Source organism: Aquarana catesbeiana, linkage group LG11, assembly GCF_042186555.1.
Source record: "Aquarana catesbeiana isolate 2022-GZ linkage group LG11, ASM4218655v1, whole genome shotgun sequence".
Lineage (NCBI taxonomy): Eukaryota > Metazoa > Chordata > Amphibia > Anura > Ranidae > Aquarana > Aquarana catesbeiana.
In genome coordinates, this window is record NC_133334.1 from 235,759,002 (window position 1) to 235,778,147 (window position 19,146).

The 19,146-nt window shown below is 44.0% G+C and overlaps 1 protein-coding gene across 1 annotated transcript in view; it reads left to right on the forward strand.

The window, feature by feature from the left end:
• The first annotated feature begins 2,279 nt into the window (after nucleotides 1-2,279).
• Nucleotides 2,280-19,146, forward strand: part of NUDT7 (nudix hydrolase 7) — a 29,139-nt gene continuing 12,272 nt past the window's right edge. Inside the window, exons 1-3 of the mRNA XM_073605532.1 lie at nucleotides 2,280-2,398; nucleotides 8,252-8,399; nucleotides 11,706-11,864. Coding sequence (XP_073461633.1) covers nucleotides 2,292-2,398; nucleotides 8,252-8,399; nucleotides 11,706-11,864 — 414 coding nt within the window. The 5' untranslated portion in view covers nucleotides 2,280-2,291. The remainder of the gene's footprint in view (nucleotides 2,399-8,251; nucleotides 8,400-11,705; nucleotides 11,865-19,146) is intronic.

The following is a 19,146-nucleotide window of genomic DNA, read 5'->3' on the forward strand; positions in this document are numbered from 1 at the left end:
GCCCGCACAGAGAGGGACCCCGCTCCACTACGCCCGCACAGAGAGACCACTCAAGTAAATTGCTTGATTCCCATATCAACATACTAAAGCCTCGTACATACCACTAGTTTTTTTTTTCGCTCAGCCCAGCAAGTTGAATGAAAAAAAACTGACAGCTCCAGTTGGAGCCACTGTAATAACGATCTGATTTTAGTACAGCGATCTCACCTGCTGTTCTTTTGTGTTCTGACAGGGGGGCTACTCCCCCGCCAGTTCACTTCGGTCAGCGCTCGCAGCCAGCAGTGATTGGAAAAATAACCGACACGCTGGCTGTACTGAAGTCAATCGATAGATCAACTTCAGTACAGCCAGCTTGCCCATACATGGATAGAAAATCAGCTGGCAGAAAATTTGATGTGTCTATGATGGCTTATGTCCTCAAATCGTCTGTGAAGTGCTCCGCTTAGGTGTAGAAATTCACTTTGAACTCCACCTTATGTCCATAACTCTCTTTATGAATTAGATGAGCAAAAAATAAGGTGAGAGCACATCTAATAACCTCAGAGAATTATGGATAAAAGATGGAGTTGGAAGTGAACTGTACCATTACCTGCAGGGATTGGCATTTAGGGGGTTAAGACAGGCAGTGCGGAAATGTGATATCACCTCCTCCCTGCCTGTCAAATGCCTCTAAAAAATGACTTGAGCATGGATCACTTTTCAGCGGAGTGGCAGTGCCTGCTGTAAGTGTGTACTAACCTTTGGGCTCACACTAGGGTTGCCACCTGTCCAGGATTCACCCGGACAGTCCAGGTTTTGAATTGTGTGTCCAGGTTTCAGTCCCCCTGAAACCCGGACACATTATTCAGACTGGCTGTGGCTCCCCAAGAAACTGAGATAGTCACACACAAATCTGTTGCCGTCCAGGAGCTGCGGGCGGCTGTCTGGTGGCAGGTTCAGCATCACTGGGAAGCTGGGCGATGATGTCAGCAAGTGGCCACACCCACTGTTTACCACGCGCTGCATTCCTACTTTCCTTGGGGCAATCAGCGGTCAATAAACACATTTAAAAAAAAAAAAAAAAAAACGTTAATCAGTGGTAAAATATTGATACATACACATTAGGGATCAGTCACAAAATGTTGCGAGCATCGATCAATCAGCAATAAAACAATGACGCGTGCATATTAGGGCTATGGTTGCCACTTCATCCCATTAAACCCGAACACATATTAATTACACAGGTTCTGTGGCTGATTAAGGTGGGAATTAAACTCACTTTGTGCCTTATCTGCATTTAATTAGGCTCAGAACCTGTGTATTTCAAAGGTGTTCGGGTTTAAAAGGATGAGGTGGCAACTCTAATTAGGGCTCATTCACACTGTGTCCCATTGATCTGCATAGGCAATGTACCCTGTTTCCCCGAAAATAAGACCTAGCATGATTGTCGGTTATGGCTGCAAAATAAGCCCTACCCCCCCAAATAAGCCCTACCCTGTTTCCCCGAAAATAAGCCCTACAAGGACTTTAACCAGGGCTTATTTGGAGGGGAGGGCTTATATTGCAGCCATCACCGACAATCACACTAGGTCTTATTTTCGGGGAAACAGGGTAGGCTCAACGCAAGGTCCATCGTTACCCAAAAAAAATGTGTTTCTTGACCACTGATTAAAGTTTTTCTTTTTTGAAAATGTGTTTTTTGACCACTGATTAAAGTTTTTCTTTTTTGAAAATGTGTTTTTTGACCACTGATTAAAGTTTTTTTTGATGCAGAGGGCCCATCAGTGTGCAGTGGGAACAGTGGAGACTCACCTGGAGCGGTGTTTCGCTCTCTTGGTTAAAAACAGGTAGTGAGGATGCAACATAATGCCTCCTCACTGCCTATCAAACACCCTCTGAAAAGCGATCCAACGTGGATCCTTGTGTAAATGAGCTCTTATGCTGTGAACAGCACATCACCCTCTTTATTGGTCCTGAGGACTGTTCATTTTTAGATTGTAAGCTCTAATGAGCAGGGCCCTCTGATTGCTACTGTATTAAAGTGTATTGTATTTGTACCGTCTACCCTTAAGTTGTAAAGTACTACGTAAACTGTTGGCGCTATATAAATCCTGTATAACAATAATAATAATTTTCAATTGTAAACATTTGCAGATAATGAATGTTATGGAAAATCACACATGTGTGCCGCTTTAGTGAATTGACTCATACAGGACGCAGGCTGATAACGATCGCTTATAATATTGGCTGTGCATTTTTTCTCCTCGTCTGTCCTCTAGCAGGGTCACGTGACTGCAGCGTCATCACATCACATGACCTGTGGAGCAGAGACTGAACAAAGTGGGAAGAGTCAGCTACAAGCAGGCATGTCTTCCATCAGCAGTGGCTATACAGGGGATCAGACCAGCGATCACCACAGGTAATTCTGCTTCACAGATTAACGCAGCGCTCAGTGGCAAAGCTGCAGGAATCAAATTTATTTAGGAATGCTGCTAATAATTACCAGATCTAAAAGAGATCACGTGTCCTTTGCGTCTTGTTCTGTTTGCTAAGTGAAAGCGGAATTTGGGGCCGTCCACACTATGTGCACTCACCTGTGTTTTTCTTCCTGGATGAACGCAGGTAACTGCAATGACACATAGAAAACAACAATCATTTTCTATGTGTCATATTCACACCGGAGCGCCGTGTTTATCTGCATTCCAGAGATGTGCGATATTAGGCACAAAGTTTGCATAATATCGCACAGGAACGCACATAAACAGGTGTCAAGGCAACGCACCTCTCACCCACAACAGCTAGGTCAGAGGAAAGACGACTTTTAGTGCCGGTTCACACTGATGCGAGTTCATAACGAATGCGATGCGTCGAAAACATTCTAAATTCGCATGTCATCCATAAAGTCGTTGTTTTCAATGACGATCGTTCACATACATGCATTGCGATTCCTCTATGAATGCGATGCGATTTTAAAAAAAGGGTCTTGTGCGAGTTTACAGCGTTGCGTTGTGAATGTAGTCTCCATAGACATCAATGTAAATCGTTCTGGAATCGCATTGTTGGTTCAGATATGTGCGAATTCCACCAGACTACTCTCCACAAAAAACAGGAAGTACACAGGAAGTTATGATTCCATTGGCTAGAACATCAATCGCAGCTATGTTCAACTCCCGAAATTCGCAATAGAATCGCGGTAAATTCACACCTCGCATAGGAAAAACAAACGGAACAGATTCACAGCGCAGCAGTGTGAACCGGCACTTAGAAAAGGACCGTGCAGAAAAACGTGCAAAAAAAAAAAAAAAGTATGGAAATACACATATAAACGCACATAAAGAAGTGCCAAAACCCAGTTGACTGCAGGTGCATTTTTATGTGCGTTGTGGTGTGAATGGGCCCTGGAGGTAACCATTAAAAAAACTGTGAGCAAGCAGTTGTTTATTGCAGGAAAGACACTAATGCCGGATTTTCCAACAGAAAATGTTCGATGGGAGCTTGTTGTCAGAAACACAAAATTTGAGATCTGGATCTCAAATTTTCCGACAACAAAATCCGTTGTCGGAAATTCTAATTTGTGCCAACATCCGTCAGAAAAAATCCATGGATTTTGTTGTCAGAATGTCCGATCGTGTGTACAGGGCATAACCAGGGCTGGTGCAAGGATTTTTGACACTCTAGGCGAAACCTCATTTTGCCGCCCTCATTGGCTCCACCCCCTTTGCCCTGCCCATGTGACAGGAGGCGGTGCTATACAGGAAGCATCAGCTCTACTTCCTCTAGCGCTGGCTCCAGTGCTGCGCCTCTAATTACACTACCTGTCGAACGGAGCAGCTGCTTGAGACTGAGTTAGCTACATGCTTCAGCCTGCAGAGCATGCAAAAGTAGAGGGAAACTACCGGCCTGGCGCCCCTAGACAGCAGTGCGCCCTAGGCGGCTGCCTAGTTTGCCTAGTGGTAGCACGGCCCTGGGCATAACAATCACTAAGGCTGGGTTCACTTACACGATATTGTCAAAAGTATTGGGACGCCTGCCATTTTACATGAGCGTTAATGGCATCCCAGTCTTAGACTGAGTTCACACTATAGCGATGTCAGACATAACATGTGATTCACACCGCACTGCTGTGCAGATCACATGCAATGTCTGTGCGATGCGAATTCAGCCATACAGATTTTATGGCTGAATTTGCATCGCATTCGGACTCAAATCGTGCAGGGCCCTTTTTTTTTGTTTTCCGCGCCACCAGAATCGGATCGCATGGGTGTTCACACCCATGCGATCTGATTCCTGTCCGAATTCACAGTTTGCACTGCAATCTGTGAACCGATCTGGGGGTGTCATTAACTTTGTACTGACACCCGCAGCGGTTCTCAGAGGGCAGTGTGAACTGCCGGTGGTTCAGGTGCGATGCGGGAACCCGCACTGGATTCACAGGGTTTCCCGCATCACACCATCGCACATGGGCTCTTTCCTAGCAGAGGATCACACCAGACTGGGGGAGAGGTGCTGCCTCCCTCGACACTTGCTGCCATGTGGCCTCAGGCGGGCGACCTGAGGACCTGAAGTCTGTGTGGCTAACCCTGGTCCTACCATAGCTGACAGAGGGAGACTCTACAGTGCATCTGGTCTGGTATCACGGAGAGGGAAGGTTGCCAGTGGTGCTTCAGGAGCCTTGTGAGTACAGACACCTTAAGCCTTCATTCACACTATAGCGATTTGACAGTTCCAAATCACATGACAAGTCGCACCCCATTGACGGCAATGGAACTGTTCATATCGCCTCAACTCATGTCACTTTGAAAAAGGTTCCTGCTAGACATGTGTGGTTCGTTTCGTTCCGAATTAAAATTCGGACTAATTTTCATTATTCCGAAAATCGGATGTATCCGAATTAGAATAGTACCGAATTTAAACGAATCCAAAATAACAAAATTTGAATTGTTTTCAAATAGTTTTTGAATTTGAATAGTTTTCAAATTTCCAAAGAGAATAAAATAGAATAGAAAATAAAGTAATAGAATAGAAGAAAAAAAAATATTTTTTTATATTCTATTTCTTTATTTTCTATTCTATTTTATTCTTTTTGGAAACTGGAAAACTATTCGAATTTGAAAACTATTCGATATTGATTTGAAAACGTTTCGAACTGATTCGAAAACAAATAAACAAAAGGAATCCCGAAAACGAATTAAATGAATGAAACAAATTTAACTAAACTAATTTATGTAAATAACCGAAACAAAACAAATTTTTTTCATTCTGCACATGTCTTGTTCCTGCTCTCCTCCTTTTTTGCCAATTTTCATTGAGACTTGCATAAACATCTGTTGTATGAAGTCGCAGGCCGCAATGAGATCGGCAGTGCTGAAGTAGCACCAGTATGAATGGGGGGATTAGGATCTTTAGACAGTTAATCCCCCTCTTGTGCTCTATGTCAGCTCATGCCACGTACACACAAGCGGACTTTCCGTTAGAGTAGACTCTGACGGTCTTTCCGACGGAGTTCTGCTGAAACGGACTTGCCTACACACGATCACACCAGTCCAAGTCCGATCGTTTAGAGCGTGATGACGTACGACGGGACTAGAAAAAGGACGTTCAACTTGCGAACTAGCATACAGACGAATGGTTTTCTCAATAGGGATTGAGTCCTTCGGAAAGATTTGAAACATGTTCTATTTCTAGGTCCGTCAGAATTTTCGAAAGAGAAGGTCCGATGAGACATACACACAATCGGAATGTCCGACCGAATTATTCCGTCGGACCTTTTCAGCCAGAAAGTCCGGTCGTGTGTATGCTGCATAAGGGTCCACACAAAGGGAACACTGGCTAGTGTTCTTAGTGCTTTGTCCAGGACTGTCCACTACTTTACATAGGGCTCTGCTTTGCAGTTTGCTGCTGTGAAGAAGTCTGTATCTGCCTTCTTCAGGGACTTCAGCCAAGTTCCACTAGGAAAGGAAGTTAGAATCCTTGGTGTGAATAGTTTAATTTGGAAATATCCCTTACCTTATCCAAGTTATCCAATAAAACAACAAAAAGAAAACCCTATAGACCGGTCATTGAAGTAATGAGCTGAAGTGAGTGTGTGCACCTGGATGTGTTGAAGCTACATTGTGCCAGGCTGTGGAGTGGGGAAGACCTGGGCAACATACCAGAGGCTCCTGCGGGGGTAGCGCTACACCTACTACATGAACTGCCCTCCCCCCATCTCAATTTGCCTCATGATAGCTGTAAAATAAAATAAAAAAGTCTAGGGGAAGAAGTAGAAAATGTACACTATATTACCAAAAGTATTGGAACGCCTGCCTTTACACACACATGAACTTTAATGGCATCCCAGTCTTAGTCTGTAGGGTTCAATATTGAGTTGGCCCACCCTTTGCAGCTATAACAGCTTCAACTCTTCTGGGAAGGCTGTCCACAAGGTTTAGGAGTGTGTCTATGGGAATGTTTGACCATTCTTCCAGAAGCTCATTTGTGAGGTCAGGCACTGGTATGGACGAGAAGGCCTCAAATTCATCCCAAAGGTGTTCTATCGGGTTGAGGTCAGGCCTCAGGCCAGTCAAGTTCCTCCACCCCAAACTTGCTCATCCATGTCTTTATGGACCTTGCTTTGTGCACTGGTCCAAATCATTTGGTGGAGGGGGGATTGTGTGGGGTTGTTTTTCAGGGGTTGGGCTTGGCCCCTTAGTTCCAGCAGAGAGAACTCTTAAGGCGTCAGCATACCAAGACATTTTGGACAATTTCATGCTCCCGACTTTGTGGGAACAGTTTGGTGATGGCCCCTTCCTGTTCCAACATGACTGCGCACCAGTGCACAAAGCAAGGTCCATAAAGACATGGATGAGCAAGTTTGGGGTAGAGGAACTTGATTGGCCTGCACAGAGTCAAAGCCAGGCCTTCTCTTCCACATCAGTGCCTGACCTCACAAATGCGCTTCTGGAAGAATAGTCAAGTGCTCCCATAGACACACCGCCTCTGCACTGAGAACCAAGCGATCCAACACCTGGAACACACTGGAGCGCTGAGCTGTGGAGGGGCAGGGAGCGGCTGTCTCAGGCTCTCATTGGCTCGCTGAGAGGCTGGGACGGGTATCAGTCCAGGCACCTGGCGGATCCAGACTTTATTGTCGGGATAACACGGTGCCTGGACTGATTCCTGTGAAGTCAGCAGAGAACAGAAAACTGGTCACAGGAATGCAAAACGAATTGCACTCCTGTGAACTATAGGAGAAGCCCAGGCAAACGAGCTCAGGCTGGACTTCTCCTTTAAATTGGCCCTAGTATGGAGTGTTACTAAACCCATAACCGCAAAATCATTCTGTATATACAGAAAAACATGTTTGTTATACTCCCTGTGGAACCTAAGGGAATAACTCTTTGCATTGTGTAAAAAGGCTGTTTGATCCTGTCTTCTCTGATCCTCCCAGTCTTCCACAGTCCCCAATCCATCTCCTGATAGAACTGAGCCTTGGGGGCACTCTGCACATGCTCAGTTTGGTGTGTATTGCTAGAGTTTTTTTTTTTTTTTTTTTCTTGGGAGGGTGTATGTGATCAGCACAGGGCCAATCGGCTCTGTCCAAACGGGGGTTCAGGGGTCCTGCAGCCTCAAAGGACAGTCAGAGTAGAATGAAAACTCCTCCTATAAGCTTTAACCAGACACTCATAGAAGTCACAAAACTACTATATACTGCTGATGAGAAAAGGTATTTAGCAGTTTATATTTACTAAAATGATTGCATTTCCATGTTTTGTGGGAGACCAGATATAGTGAATGCAGGGTCCTGGGTTTAGCAACACTTTAAGGGACCTTAGATTGTAAGCTCCTTGAGGGCAGGGACTGATGTAAATGTATAATGCACATGTAAAGCGCTGTGTAAATTGATGGCGCTTTATAAGTACCCAAACTACACCTGGCTTCTTCGATTTTCAGATCGCAAGATGTTGGGCAGAAGGGGGCCGACCCATGGCTCCAATTCATTCTGTGTATGACCAAGATAAATATGGCGGCTTCTATACTGGCTGTCTCTGGTTTCAATACTTACCAGCAGCCAGGATGCAGATCAGATAAATCAAATGTTCTGGGTTAGTGTATGAAAGTCGATGGATCAGTGTGGAAGCCAGGCAACTGGTATTTTCAGAACAAGAGGCCAGCAATGGCAGTTCTTACATTTTTTTTCAGTAAGTTTTCTTCATGCATTGTTTATCTCATAATTCTGCCACCTTTTCACATTCGATTTGCAGTTGAATTTGGCTGTCTGTTTTCTTACAAGTCTTAGAAAGAAGATCAAGGACAGTTTAAGCAGATATGATGTTGGCAGCCGATACAACCACATTCCTCTTCAGAAAGCATCAGTTCTGCTCCCTCTTCAAATTAGACAAGGCAGGCTCTACCTACTTCTGACTGTCAGATCAATGGAGGTAAGTTCACTATTCCTCTCGTGGTTTGTTCTGGGACTGTGCGCTGACCATCATGCGTCATTACCCCTCGCTCACAGCTAAACTGCCACAAATTGGATCGTTTGCTCATCGTCTATCCGGAGCAAATTGCCTTTTTGCTGCTTATGGTGAGAACCTGGTAGTTCTATCATTTAAATGCACATCTGCCGTCTTCATTTTGTCCATAATCTCAGTTAACCACTTCAATACAGGGCACTTATACCCTCTTCCTGCCCAGGCCATTTTTCAGCTTTCGGCGCTCTCACAGTTTGAATGACAATTGCACAGTCATGCTATACTGTAACTATGTGAAATTTTTTTCACACAAATAGAGATTTCTTTTGGTGGTATTTAATCACTGCTGGGTTTTTTATTTTCTACAAAAAAAAAAAAAAGACGCAAAATTTTTAAGAAACATAAGAAGGTTTTTTTTTTTATTTTCTGTTGGTAAATTTTGTAAACAAGTAATTTTTCTCCTTTACTGATGTGCGCTGATGAGGCGGCACTGATAGGCGACATTTATAGGCGGCACGGGTGGGCGGTGATGGGCATTGATGGGCAGCACTGATAGGCAGCATTGACTGGCATCACTAATGGGTACTGATTGCTGGCACTGGTGGGCAGTGATTGCTGGCACTGGTGGGCAGTGATTGCTGGCACTGGTGGGCAGTGATTGCTGGCACTGATTGGTGCTATTGTAATCAGGGCACTGATGATCAGCTCTCCTCGCCACATACTCTGTCAGTGTGAGGTGAGGAGCGCCAATTACCGGCATCTCAGTGTTTACATGTGACCAGCTGTGGTTGGATACAGCCGATCACATGGTTAACCACCTGCTATCCGCGCTATGGCCGAATGACGGCCACAGCGCGGACCTGCATTCCCGGGAGGCCGTCGTATGACGGCCTCCCCTGTGCACGCTCCCTGCGGGCGCCCTGCACGCTGTGATCACCGAGTCACTGAGACTCGGCTGATCACCGATCCGTGTAAGGGGCCGGTCCCAATGACAGCTGATCACATGATGTAAACAAAAAATCGGTAATCGCTTTTTTTTTTTTTTTTACTCACGCTGACAGCGCAAGTAGAAAAAAAAGCCGATCACCGGCTCGGATGCCAGGGACATCGGTCCCCAAGTGGAAGAGGCACATCTGCCTCATCAGTGCCACCTATAAGTGCCACCTAACAGTGCCCACAAGTGCCACCTATCAATGCCCACAAGTGCCACCTATCAATGCCCACCTGTAGTGCCAATCAGTGCCACCTGGTAGTGCTGCCCATCACTGCCACCCATCAGTGCCCATCACTGCCGCCTATCAGTGCCCATCACTGCTGCCTCATCAGCGTACATCAATAAAGGAGAAAAATGACCAGTTTTAAATTTTTTATAACAAAATATAAAAAAATTTAAATTTTTTTTTTTTTTTTTTTTTTTTTTTTTTTAAATTCAGTTTTTTAAATTTTTTTAACAAAAAGTAAAAACCACAGAGGTGATCAAATACCACCAAAAGAAAGCTCTATTTGTGGTGAAAAAATGATAAAAATTTCATTTGGGTACAGTGTTGTATGACTGCGCAATTGTCATTCAAAGTGCGTCAGCGCTGAAAGCTGAAAATTGGTCTGGATAGGAGGGGGGTTTAAGTGCCCTGTAAGCAAGTGGTTACAGAGCCGCGGCTCTTTACAGAGATCAGGGTCGCGCCATGTCCTAGCAACGCGGCCACTCTGGGACACCAACATTAGCTTTGGACAGTCATTTTCAGTTTATGGCTCTCCCATTCAGCTTAACCATGGCTTAGAGTCTTTGTAAAGGTCTTTGCCCTAGTGTTTGCTATTAAGAACCAAATGAATTCAGGGATACCTGGACAGTCTGATTTTGCAGGAAAAGTCAGCTCTTGTCTTAAGAGAAAACCTTCAACAGATGATTTAGATCTTAAAGGACTTTAGTTGGATCCTCAAACTTCAGAAATCAGTTCTGAAACCATCCCAGCATCTGGAATATCTGGGATTCATATTGGATACGGTCCAGAGCAAGGTGTTCTTTCCACAGGGGGAACTTGTCTCCCTATGAGAGCAGGCTCAGGCCCTTCGGTCCACAGTCAATCTCTCAGTGAGGAGCCTTTCCCTCTGTCAGAATACAATGATCAGTGTTGCCCACTATATGATCGTTTATGAAAAACCCTACAGGCTGGTAGTACATAAGGTGATCGATAGACCTTCATGCCCATACATGGATGGAGATTCAGCCAGTCCCTGCTAAATTGGTGTCCAAGGGACGCTTGACTTCCAATCAATGTCCTGGAGCTGAGATCAATTTATCTTTCCCTTCTATAGTGGACAGACCTTCCTTCCCAAGGTCTCCTGGTCAGATTACAATCTGACAATGCCAGTGGCTTACATAAACTGCTAAGTAGGCACAAGAAGTTGCACAACTCAGATGGAGACAGATCTCAAGTTAAGTTGGACAGAGACAAATGCCCTGGCCATATCAACAGTGCTCCTTCCTGAAAGTTGGCAGGCAGACTTTCTAAGTCAAGAGAAACTACTGCCAAGGGATTGATTGCTACACCAGGAGTGTTCAGAACTTCAGAGAGACAGGTCATTGCTGGCTTCCAGCTTTAACAGGAAATTGGACAGTGTTGTGTACAGAACAAGGGATCCTTTATCTCTGATGGTAGACGCCCTGGTGTCTCCAAGGGACCAATTCCATCTGATTTATACATTCCCCCCACTTCAGTTGTTACCATGTCTACTTCCCTAGATTGGGGTGGAAATATCTACAGCAATTGTGGTGGCCAGGAAGGGCTTGGTTCTCAGATATTCTTCAGTGGAACCTTTATGGTCTCTTTTGGATTGTGTAGACCTTCTTTCGCAAGGTCCCATTTACCACCTTTCTTCACGGTTGCTGGTTTTGCCAACATGGCTGTTGAGGCCCAGGAAAGGGGTGTCTCAATGTCAGTGATTCCCACGCTTCTTAAGGCATGTAAGGCTACTTCCCGTAGGGAGTACCATCATACCTGGAAGATGTTTTTCCATTGGTGTGAGCAAAGGAACTTCCACTCTTGTCATTATTCTATGAGCTGTTTGCTTGTTGTTCTAAAGCCTGTACTGTAGCAAAAATTGGTCTTAAGTTCCCTGAAAGATCAGGTTATATCTGCCTGGCAATGAGCTTTAACCCTCAAATTTGGTAGATCATCTCCTGCAACTCTCATCCTCCAAGTGGATGAGATCTGTTACTTGTGGGTTTTAGTGGGTAGTAGGTAACTATAGGTCATTGTGTGTCATTTTTTACAGCTGAACACAATGCCGGGAGATGTGTGCTTTCCTGGAGGAAGACAGGATCCATCAGACCAAGATGAAATAGAAACGGCTCTAAGGGAATCCAAAGAGGAGATCGGACTGTGTCCTAACCAAGTGGAAGTCATTTGCAGGCTTCTTCCCTATGCTACCAGGGTCAGTAAATGTAATCGGGTTTAAGTCATGTAATTCTGAAGCACTACATTGTCATTAGTAATAACTGACGTTTTATATAATGTTTTCATCATTTATAAACCCTTTAGTTTATACACACAGAGTGCTCCCCTGACAATTTACAGAGCATACTGGTATTTTTTATTAGTAAGCTGGGTATACAGTCAGGTGTTCCGCATGGAAATTGCACAGCAGTGTTATCACTTTTTGGACAAGGTAGTCTTGGACAAGTAGTTTTAGATTGACTTTAAGGGATCTATTTATAAAAACAATCCCCATAATGTGTCTAATATGTGTATTTCCTATGATCATCAACTCCATCCAGTGGCCATAATGTGGTATTCTCTTGAAATACCTTAATCAGGAAAATACTGCATTATGGACATTAGATGGAGCCGATCATGGGAAATGCATAGATAAGACACCTTACGAGGATTTCATCTTGACAGCTTTGTGAATGCTGAGGCAAATATTTTTTAGCTAGACCTCTTAATATGCACAAAAAAAATTATTTAAAGGGCTAACTTCAGTTAACACAAGCATTTACAGCAACCCTTGTTATAAGGGATCCTTCACACCATAGCACTGTGGTAGTGCACCAAGCAGGGTGCGATGCTATGCCTGGAATACATCTGCCATTAGCACAAGCATGCAGGCAGGAGAGTGTGCTTATGTGAGAAAACCCCTCCGCCTCTCCTCTCCTCCCGAAGACTCCTGGGATGTAAGACATCTTTTGCCTAGGCAAGAAACCAGGAAGTGACTGAAGAAATGTAGCAGAGCTTTTTCCTTTACTTTAAACCCCGTAGCAACTGCTAAACATTTTCTTTCGGGCTTACCGTTACCATCTTCACAGTGTTCATCCTAGGGGTACTTATCTCTCTCTCATATGAAAGACTGGCTCCAACACTTAGTCCTTTTTTCCAAGTTTTATTAAGTAACAACATACGCAATAGTAAAGTAGAGAGTGAAAAGGTATTCAGGTACCTTGGATCTTGCGTTTTGAGGTCATTTCTATATCCAGCGAATAACACTTCCACAGCTGGATTCAGCAACCACCGGATAGGCCTCTCTCACCGACCTAGCAGCCGATGCGATGCTCGAACACGGTCTCTGCCACAGACCTTACGATCTTGAGTGAACTAATTGTGATGATCTACACGTTCTCTGTTACAGACCTTTACAGTCCTGAATGAACTGACTGCTGAGTTCCCAGGCTCTTCTCAAGATACCAGCCTTATGCTCGGTCCTCTCCCGAAGAGTCCTCCCCTGGTCACTGCAATCCCTTGCTTCTTCCCGCAGGCCAGACAGCAAAGAGACCATCATTCGGACCAATAGGCCACTAAGACTCTGATCTTTCCTTTAGTAACTAGGCCTTAGCTCTCCTGACCTCAAGGCAGAACTCCAAGGGACCGTAGTCTCCCAGGCCAGGAGGGCCATGGGATAGGGAGCGCCAACCCCCTCCCAGGCTCGGGAGTCAGGAAGCGCGAACCCTGAAAAGATGGTGTCTGTTCCTTAAAGGGGTTGTAAAGGTAAAACATTTTTCACCTTAATGCATTCTATGCATTAAGGTGAAAAAACTTTTGACAGTACCGCCGCCCCCAGGCCCCCCGTTTTACTTACCTGACGCCTCGAATCTTCGCTCCTCGTCCTCGTCAGCTTCATTGCAGCTCAGCCTGGTCGCTGATTGGCTGCAGTGGATGGATTGAAAGCAGCGCAGCCATTGGCTCGCGCTGCTGTCAATCACATCCGATGACGCGGCGCGCCGGGGGGCGGGGCCGAGTGATACAGCGAGCGGCTATAGCCGCCGGCTGTATCACGGGAGCGCGCCCGCAAGCACTCACCACCGTGCGAGGGAGCTCGCATGAAGGTGGTAAATGCTTGCGGGGAGGAGCTGAAACAGCCGCCGAGGGACCCCAGAAGACCAGGTTCGGGGCCACTCTGTGCAGAACAAGCTGCACAGTGAAGGTAAGTATAACATGTTTGTTATTTAAAAAAAAATAAATAAATAACTTTACAACCCCTTTAAATACCCCTACCCAGAATGTCCGGCGTGTGAACCACTCCCACCGAATAGCTTCTGAGCAAAGAGTAGTCAATATGTTTGACCAGACTGTATTTCCCACATCCACCAATGATGACAGCACCACCCATGGTTGGATGGAAATCTGCACAGTCCAGCCAAACTGGTACAGAAACCATTAAATGTAGGCAATAATAAGTTGAGCCTAACTGTAGCTTCAACTAATTTAAATTTCAAAAGAATAGTGTCTGCTCTTCAGGAGCGGGGCACTACATGTAAAAAAAAAAAAAAAAAGTTTAAAACAAGTAAATATATACTTTCCTATCTATTTTACTAATGTTAGCAGCATGAGAATTAAAAATAATGGTGATTGGGGAGTAAAGTTCCACTTTAAATAGCGCTTTAAAACAGCTGCGTTATGAATGATGTGTTGCAATACACTGTGGTACAAACAAATGGGACAGGAGAGATTCTTTCTGCTTTGGGTGCCTTTTCCAAATAAATAGGCTGTGGTAGTGCAGTGCATCACAATGGAAAATTTAGCAAGTGGATGTGAATGGGCTCTAAGTGCCTGTACATGCATAGTGCAGTTGCTGGTGTTTTCCACACTGGAAGAATGCCAGTCACTGATAGGACACACACAGCTGCTTTCTATGTGCACTGTTCCCACTGTAATGCAGCCCAGAGTTGCAGTGCAGTGATCTGCATTAAAATGAAAACATGCTGCATTTTATCGCAGTGCACAGGAAGGCACAACAAGTCACTATACAGCAGCGCAGCGCGCTACACTGCAATGAATTAAAGCAGAACTATAGGCAAAACTTTTTTTTTTTTTTCATTTTGGATAGAGCAAGGGAGGATTAAAACCCGTTAGATTTTTTTCCACCGTCTGTGTCCCATTACGGAGATTTTTCTTCACTTCCTGTCCCAGAGCCAAACTGGAAGTGAGAGGCAATCCCTGCAAATTAAGGGAATTCCTTGGGGACCCCCAGGTCATCAAAACTAGTGTCCCCATTAGATTTCCCCTCTATTACTTTTCTGGAGACAACCCAGAATTTGGGATTTTGTTTTACTTTCACTTTCAATGATAATAGTAAACAGGATAAATAGAGAGGGTGAATCTCCTTAATGGGGGCACAGACAGTAATAAAAACTGACAGGTATTCTAGTCCGTCTCCACTCCATCCAAAACAACAAAAAAATTAATGTAAGGTTCATACGAAAAAAAATGGGAGCTGTGCGATTCTGCAAAATGTGCATCACACCGCCTCTACGTAGGGTTGCCACCTTTTTCTTCAAGTCAAACCTGAACACTTTAGCGGCGCACAGTATTTATTTTTTCACAGTATAAACTATACATATATTTTGCAATTAAATAACATTTACATCAGCGTCCACAGCGTTCCCCTTTTACATCTGACTCCACAGAGTTCCCTTACACTGTAAGGGGGGCTCTGCAGACTCTGATGTAGGAAGAACTCTGGGGACTCTAACATAAGGGATGCTCTGAGAACCCTGATTTAAGGAGAAACACTGAGAATGGAGAGGACTCTTATGTAAGGGGGAACACTGCCTCTGGTGTAAAGGGGATCTCTAAAGTGAGGGGTGCTCTGAGAACCCCGATTTACCTTAGTGTACTCACACAGAGGCAGGAGAGAGAATGATTAATGATGAATGGTGAGCTCACTCACCCCTTAGCAGTCAGCACCTCTCATCCAGATGTATCTGAGGTTGCTGGACTTCACATTTCCAGCCCCCACTTTCCTTTTCTGAGGAGTGTGGGCAGACACAGAGCAGTAGGGGTGGGAGGAAGAGGAGCAGATCGAGCCGTCTCTCCTCTCCCATCTGTGTTGCAGGGGGTGGGGGGATTGTTAGTACTGGCTTTGGGCAGCGTGAAAGAGAGCGTAACAGACACTCTCGGTTTAGACAACTGCAGCCAGCAACCCTTCTATGAAGCCATAGTCCTGTGTGAATTGTGTGTCCGGGTTTCAGGCAGTCTAAAACCCGGATGCATGATTCAAACTCGAAAAGTCCGGGTGAATCCTGGACAGGTGGCAACCCTACCTCTACGGCCAGCTCATTGAAGCTGGAACTGACAGCTACCTGCACAATAAACAGCTTTGGTTTAGTGTGTTGCCAGTGTGAATGGGCTCTAACAGTTTGTCCCAAGTATCAGTTTTGCTAGACAGCTTGATCTGTTAAAGAGGAAGTAAACTTCCTCTGCTAACATTTACCTATAGGTAGGCCTATAATAAGGCTTACTTATAGGTAGTGTAAATATCTCTTAAAAGTGTACAATTTAGGAGATATTTACTATACATGCAGCCAGTGACATCACTGGCGCATGCGCTCTGAAGGAACAGCCACGAGTGCCGTTCCTTCCGAGCCCTGTGCCCTGAACGACGGCTCCCGCTCCGGCTAATCACAGAGCCGGAGCCCACGAACCCGGAAGCAAGACGGGTAAAAATGGAAGCAGCTGCAGTGATGATATTGCGGCGCTAGAACAACTTCCTTTTAAGGTAAGTTTCACATAATGTGCTAGTATACGATGCATACTAGCAAATTATGACTTTACCTTGCAGGAAGTAAAAAAAGATGTCCAGCGGTATACAACCGCTTTAACCACTTCAAGACCGGGCCTTTTCTCAAACTTTTTGTTTACAAGCCTAAATTAGTATTTTTTGCTAGAGAATTACTTAGAACCCCCAAACATTATATATACTTTTTTTAGCAGAGACCCTAGAGAATAAAATGGCGATCGTTGCAATATTTTATGTCACACTGTATTTGCGCAGCGGTCTTTAAAACACAATCTGTTTGGAAAAAATACACTTTAATGAATGAAAAAAACAAAAATAATTGCACAATAGTTACCCCAATTTTTTGTATAATGTTAAAGATGGTATGATGAGTAAATCGATACCTAACATGTCATGCTTTAAAATGTAAACATCCCTTGTAATAGAAATAAGCATGACATTTCTTCTTTATTGAGAGATCTGGGGTCAAAAAGACCCCTGATCTCTCATTTACATTTGAAAGCATAAAGCAAAAAAAAAAAAAAAATTTGTGTATGTACGAGAACAGGAAGTGAGGTCAGAGGTCACTCCGATCCTTCAAGGGCACAGAGCTAGGGTGGGGGCCATTTTGCCCTCACTCGACTTCTTGCCCAGTCATCGGCCACATCAGATCTATTCCGGGCTTTACTTATGGCTCCGGTAAGCCCCGGAAACAAGCTCTCCCGCCGCCTCTAATGCCCTGTACACATGGTCGGATTTTCCAATGGAAAAAGTGCGATCGGATTGTGTTGTCAGAAATTCCGATTGTGTGTGGGCTCCATCGGACTTTTTCTGTCGGAATTTCCGACACACAAAGTTTGAGAGCAGGATATAAAATTTTCCGACAACAAAATCTGATCGGTTAAATTCCGATCGTGTGTACACAAATCCGACGGACAAAGTGCCATGCATGCTCAGAAGAAATTAAGAGACGAAAGCTATTGGCTACTGCCCCGTTTATAGTCCCGACGTACGCATTTTACGTCACCGCGTTCAGAACGATCTGATTTTCTGACAACTTTGTGCGACCGTGTGTATGCAAGACAAGTTTGGCCCAAAGTTCGTCGGAAAAAATCCGACGGATTTTGTGGTCGGAATGTCCGATCAATGTCCAATCGTGTGTACAGGGCATAAAAGTGATGCCGCAGCGAATGCGCCCGCGGGACCACATTTACATTACACAGGATCACCCATAGTAAAAAAATTATCTGGGGGTTATTGCAGCTTAGCTGCAGCCATAACACAAGCATTTAACATCAAATTAATGACGTATTTTTACTATGGGCCGGTCGGAAGGTAGTGGAAAATAATGAATTTTCTGTCAGTACACTTTGTAATAAAACAAAAACTGCTGTATTAATGCTATATACAGACTGCATCATAGATGTTATTTTTGATGTTGCCCCTAGTTCCACTTTAATATACTCCTGCATAAATTGGTCATCATTTTAAAAATAAATAAACCCTTATATTGCTACTGACATATTTGTTTCTAATCAGAGCTGCATAAATCTAGAGCACCAGCTCCATCTAGTGGTAAAGTAACAAAATGACAGCTTTCTTAATATTAATGAAATCCTTCTGGAGGGTTCCTTAATTTATGAATGTGGCCCATCTTCAACATGCAGAGCCTTTGAAATCGATTAATCTTGTTGGAAGGGAAAATCTTGTGAATACAAGAATTTCAGCAGATCTCTTTTGTGGGAAAGAGATAAATGATACTGATGCTGTTTTTACTTTGATATAGTGTATTATATCTGTGCTTATTTATTCTTTACCTGTTTGAGTGAGTTTACCTACATATTGTAAATGGCAGGAACATTCTATTATATGGAATGCTAGAACAGGCTAAATAAGATTTCAGGAATTGACAATACGGTAGTATTAAATATATGGACAGAAATGTCAGTAACAACTTATGGACAGATCACATAAACATCTGCTAGGACTGCATTTGTTGCTACCTATAACTCTCTTTTGTATTATTGTAACTTTATTTTTAATTATCTTGGTGTTAATAAAGTGTAAAAGGTCTTGGATTTCCACTGACACCAATAGGTGGGCACTGTATTCTTTCCACTGACATCTATGACAGACACTAGTTTCTTCCCACTGATATCAATGATTGCCACTATATTCTTCCTACTAAACAAAAAAAAAAAATTGGCACTATACAGTATTCCTCTCATTCACACCAGTGATGGGCACTACAATATTCCCACTGACACTTATGATGGACACTAGTTTATTCACACCAACACCAATGATAGGTATTCTATTCTTCCCACTAAACACAAACAATGGGCACATATTCCTCCTGCTGAACCCCAATGATGGGCACTATATTCCTCCCACTGACACCAGCAGTGGGTACTTTTTTCTTCCACTGAACACCAGCAATGAACACGAGTTCATTATCACTGATAGCAATGATGGGCATTATCACCCAATAAATTCAAATGATGGGCACTATTATTCTCCCACTGAGACCAATAATGGGCACTACTTTATTCACACTAACACCATTAATAGACAATTTATTCCTCCCGCTGACACCATAGATGAGAACTATATTCCTCCCATTGAATGCCAATAATGGATACTATATTCTTCCCACTCAACACCAATGATGGGCATTGTATTCTTTTCAATAAACGCAAATGATGAGCACTATATTCTTCCCACT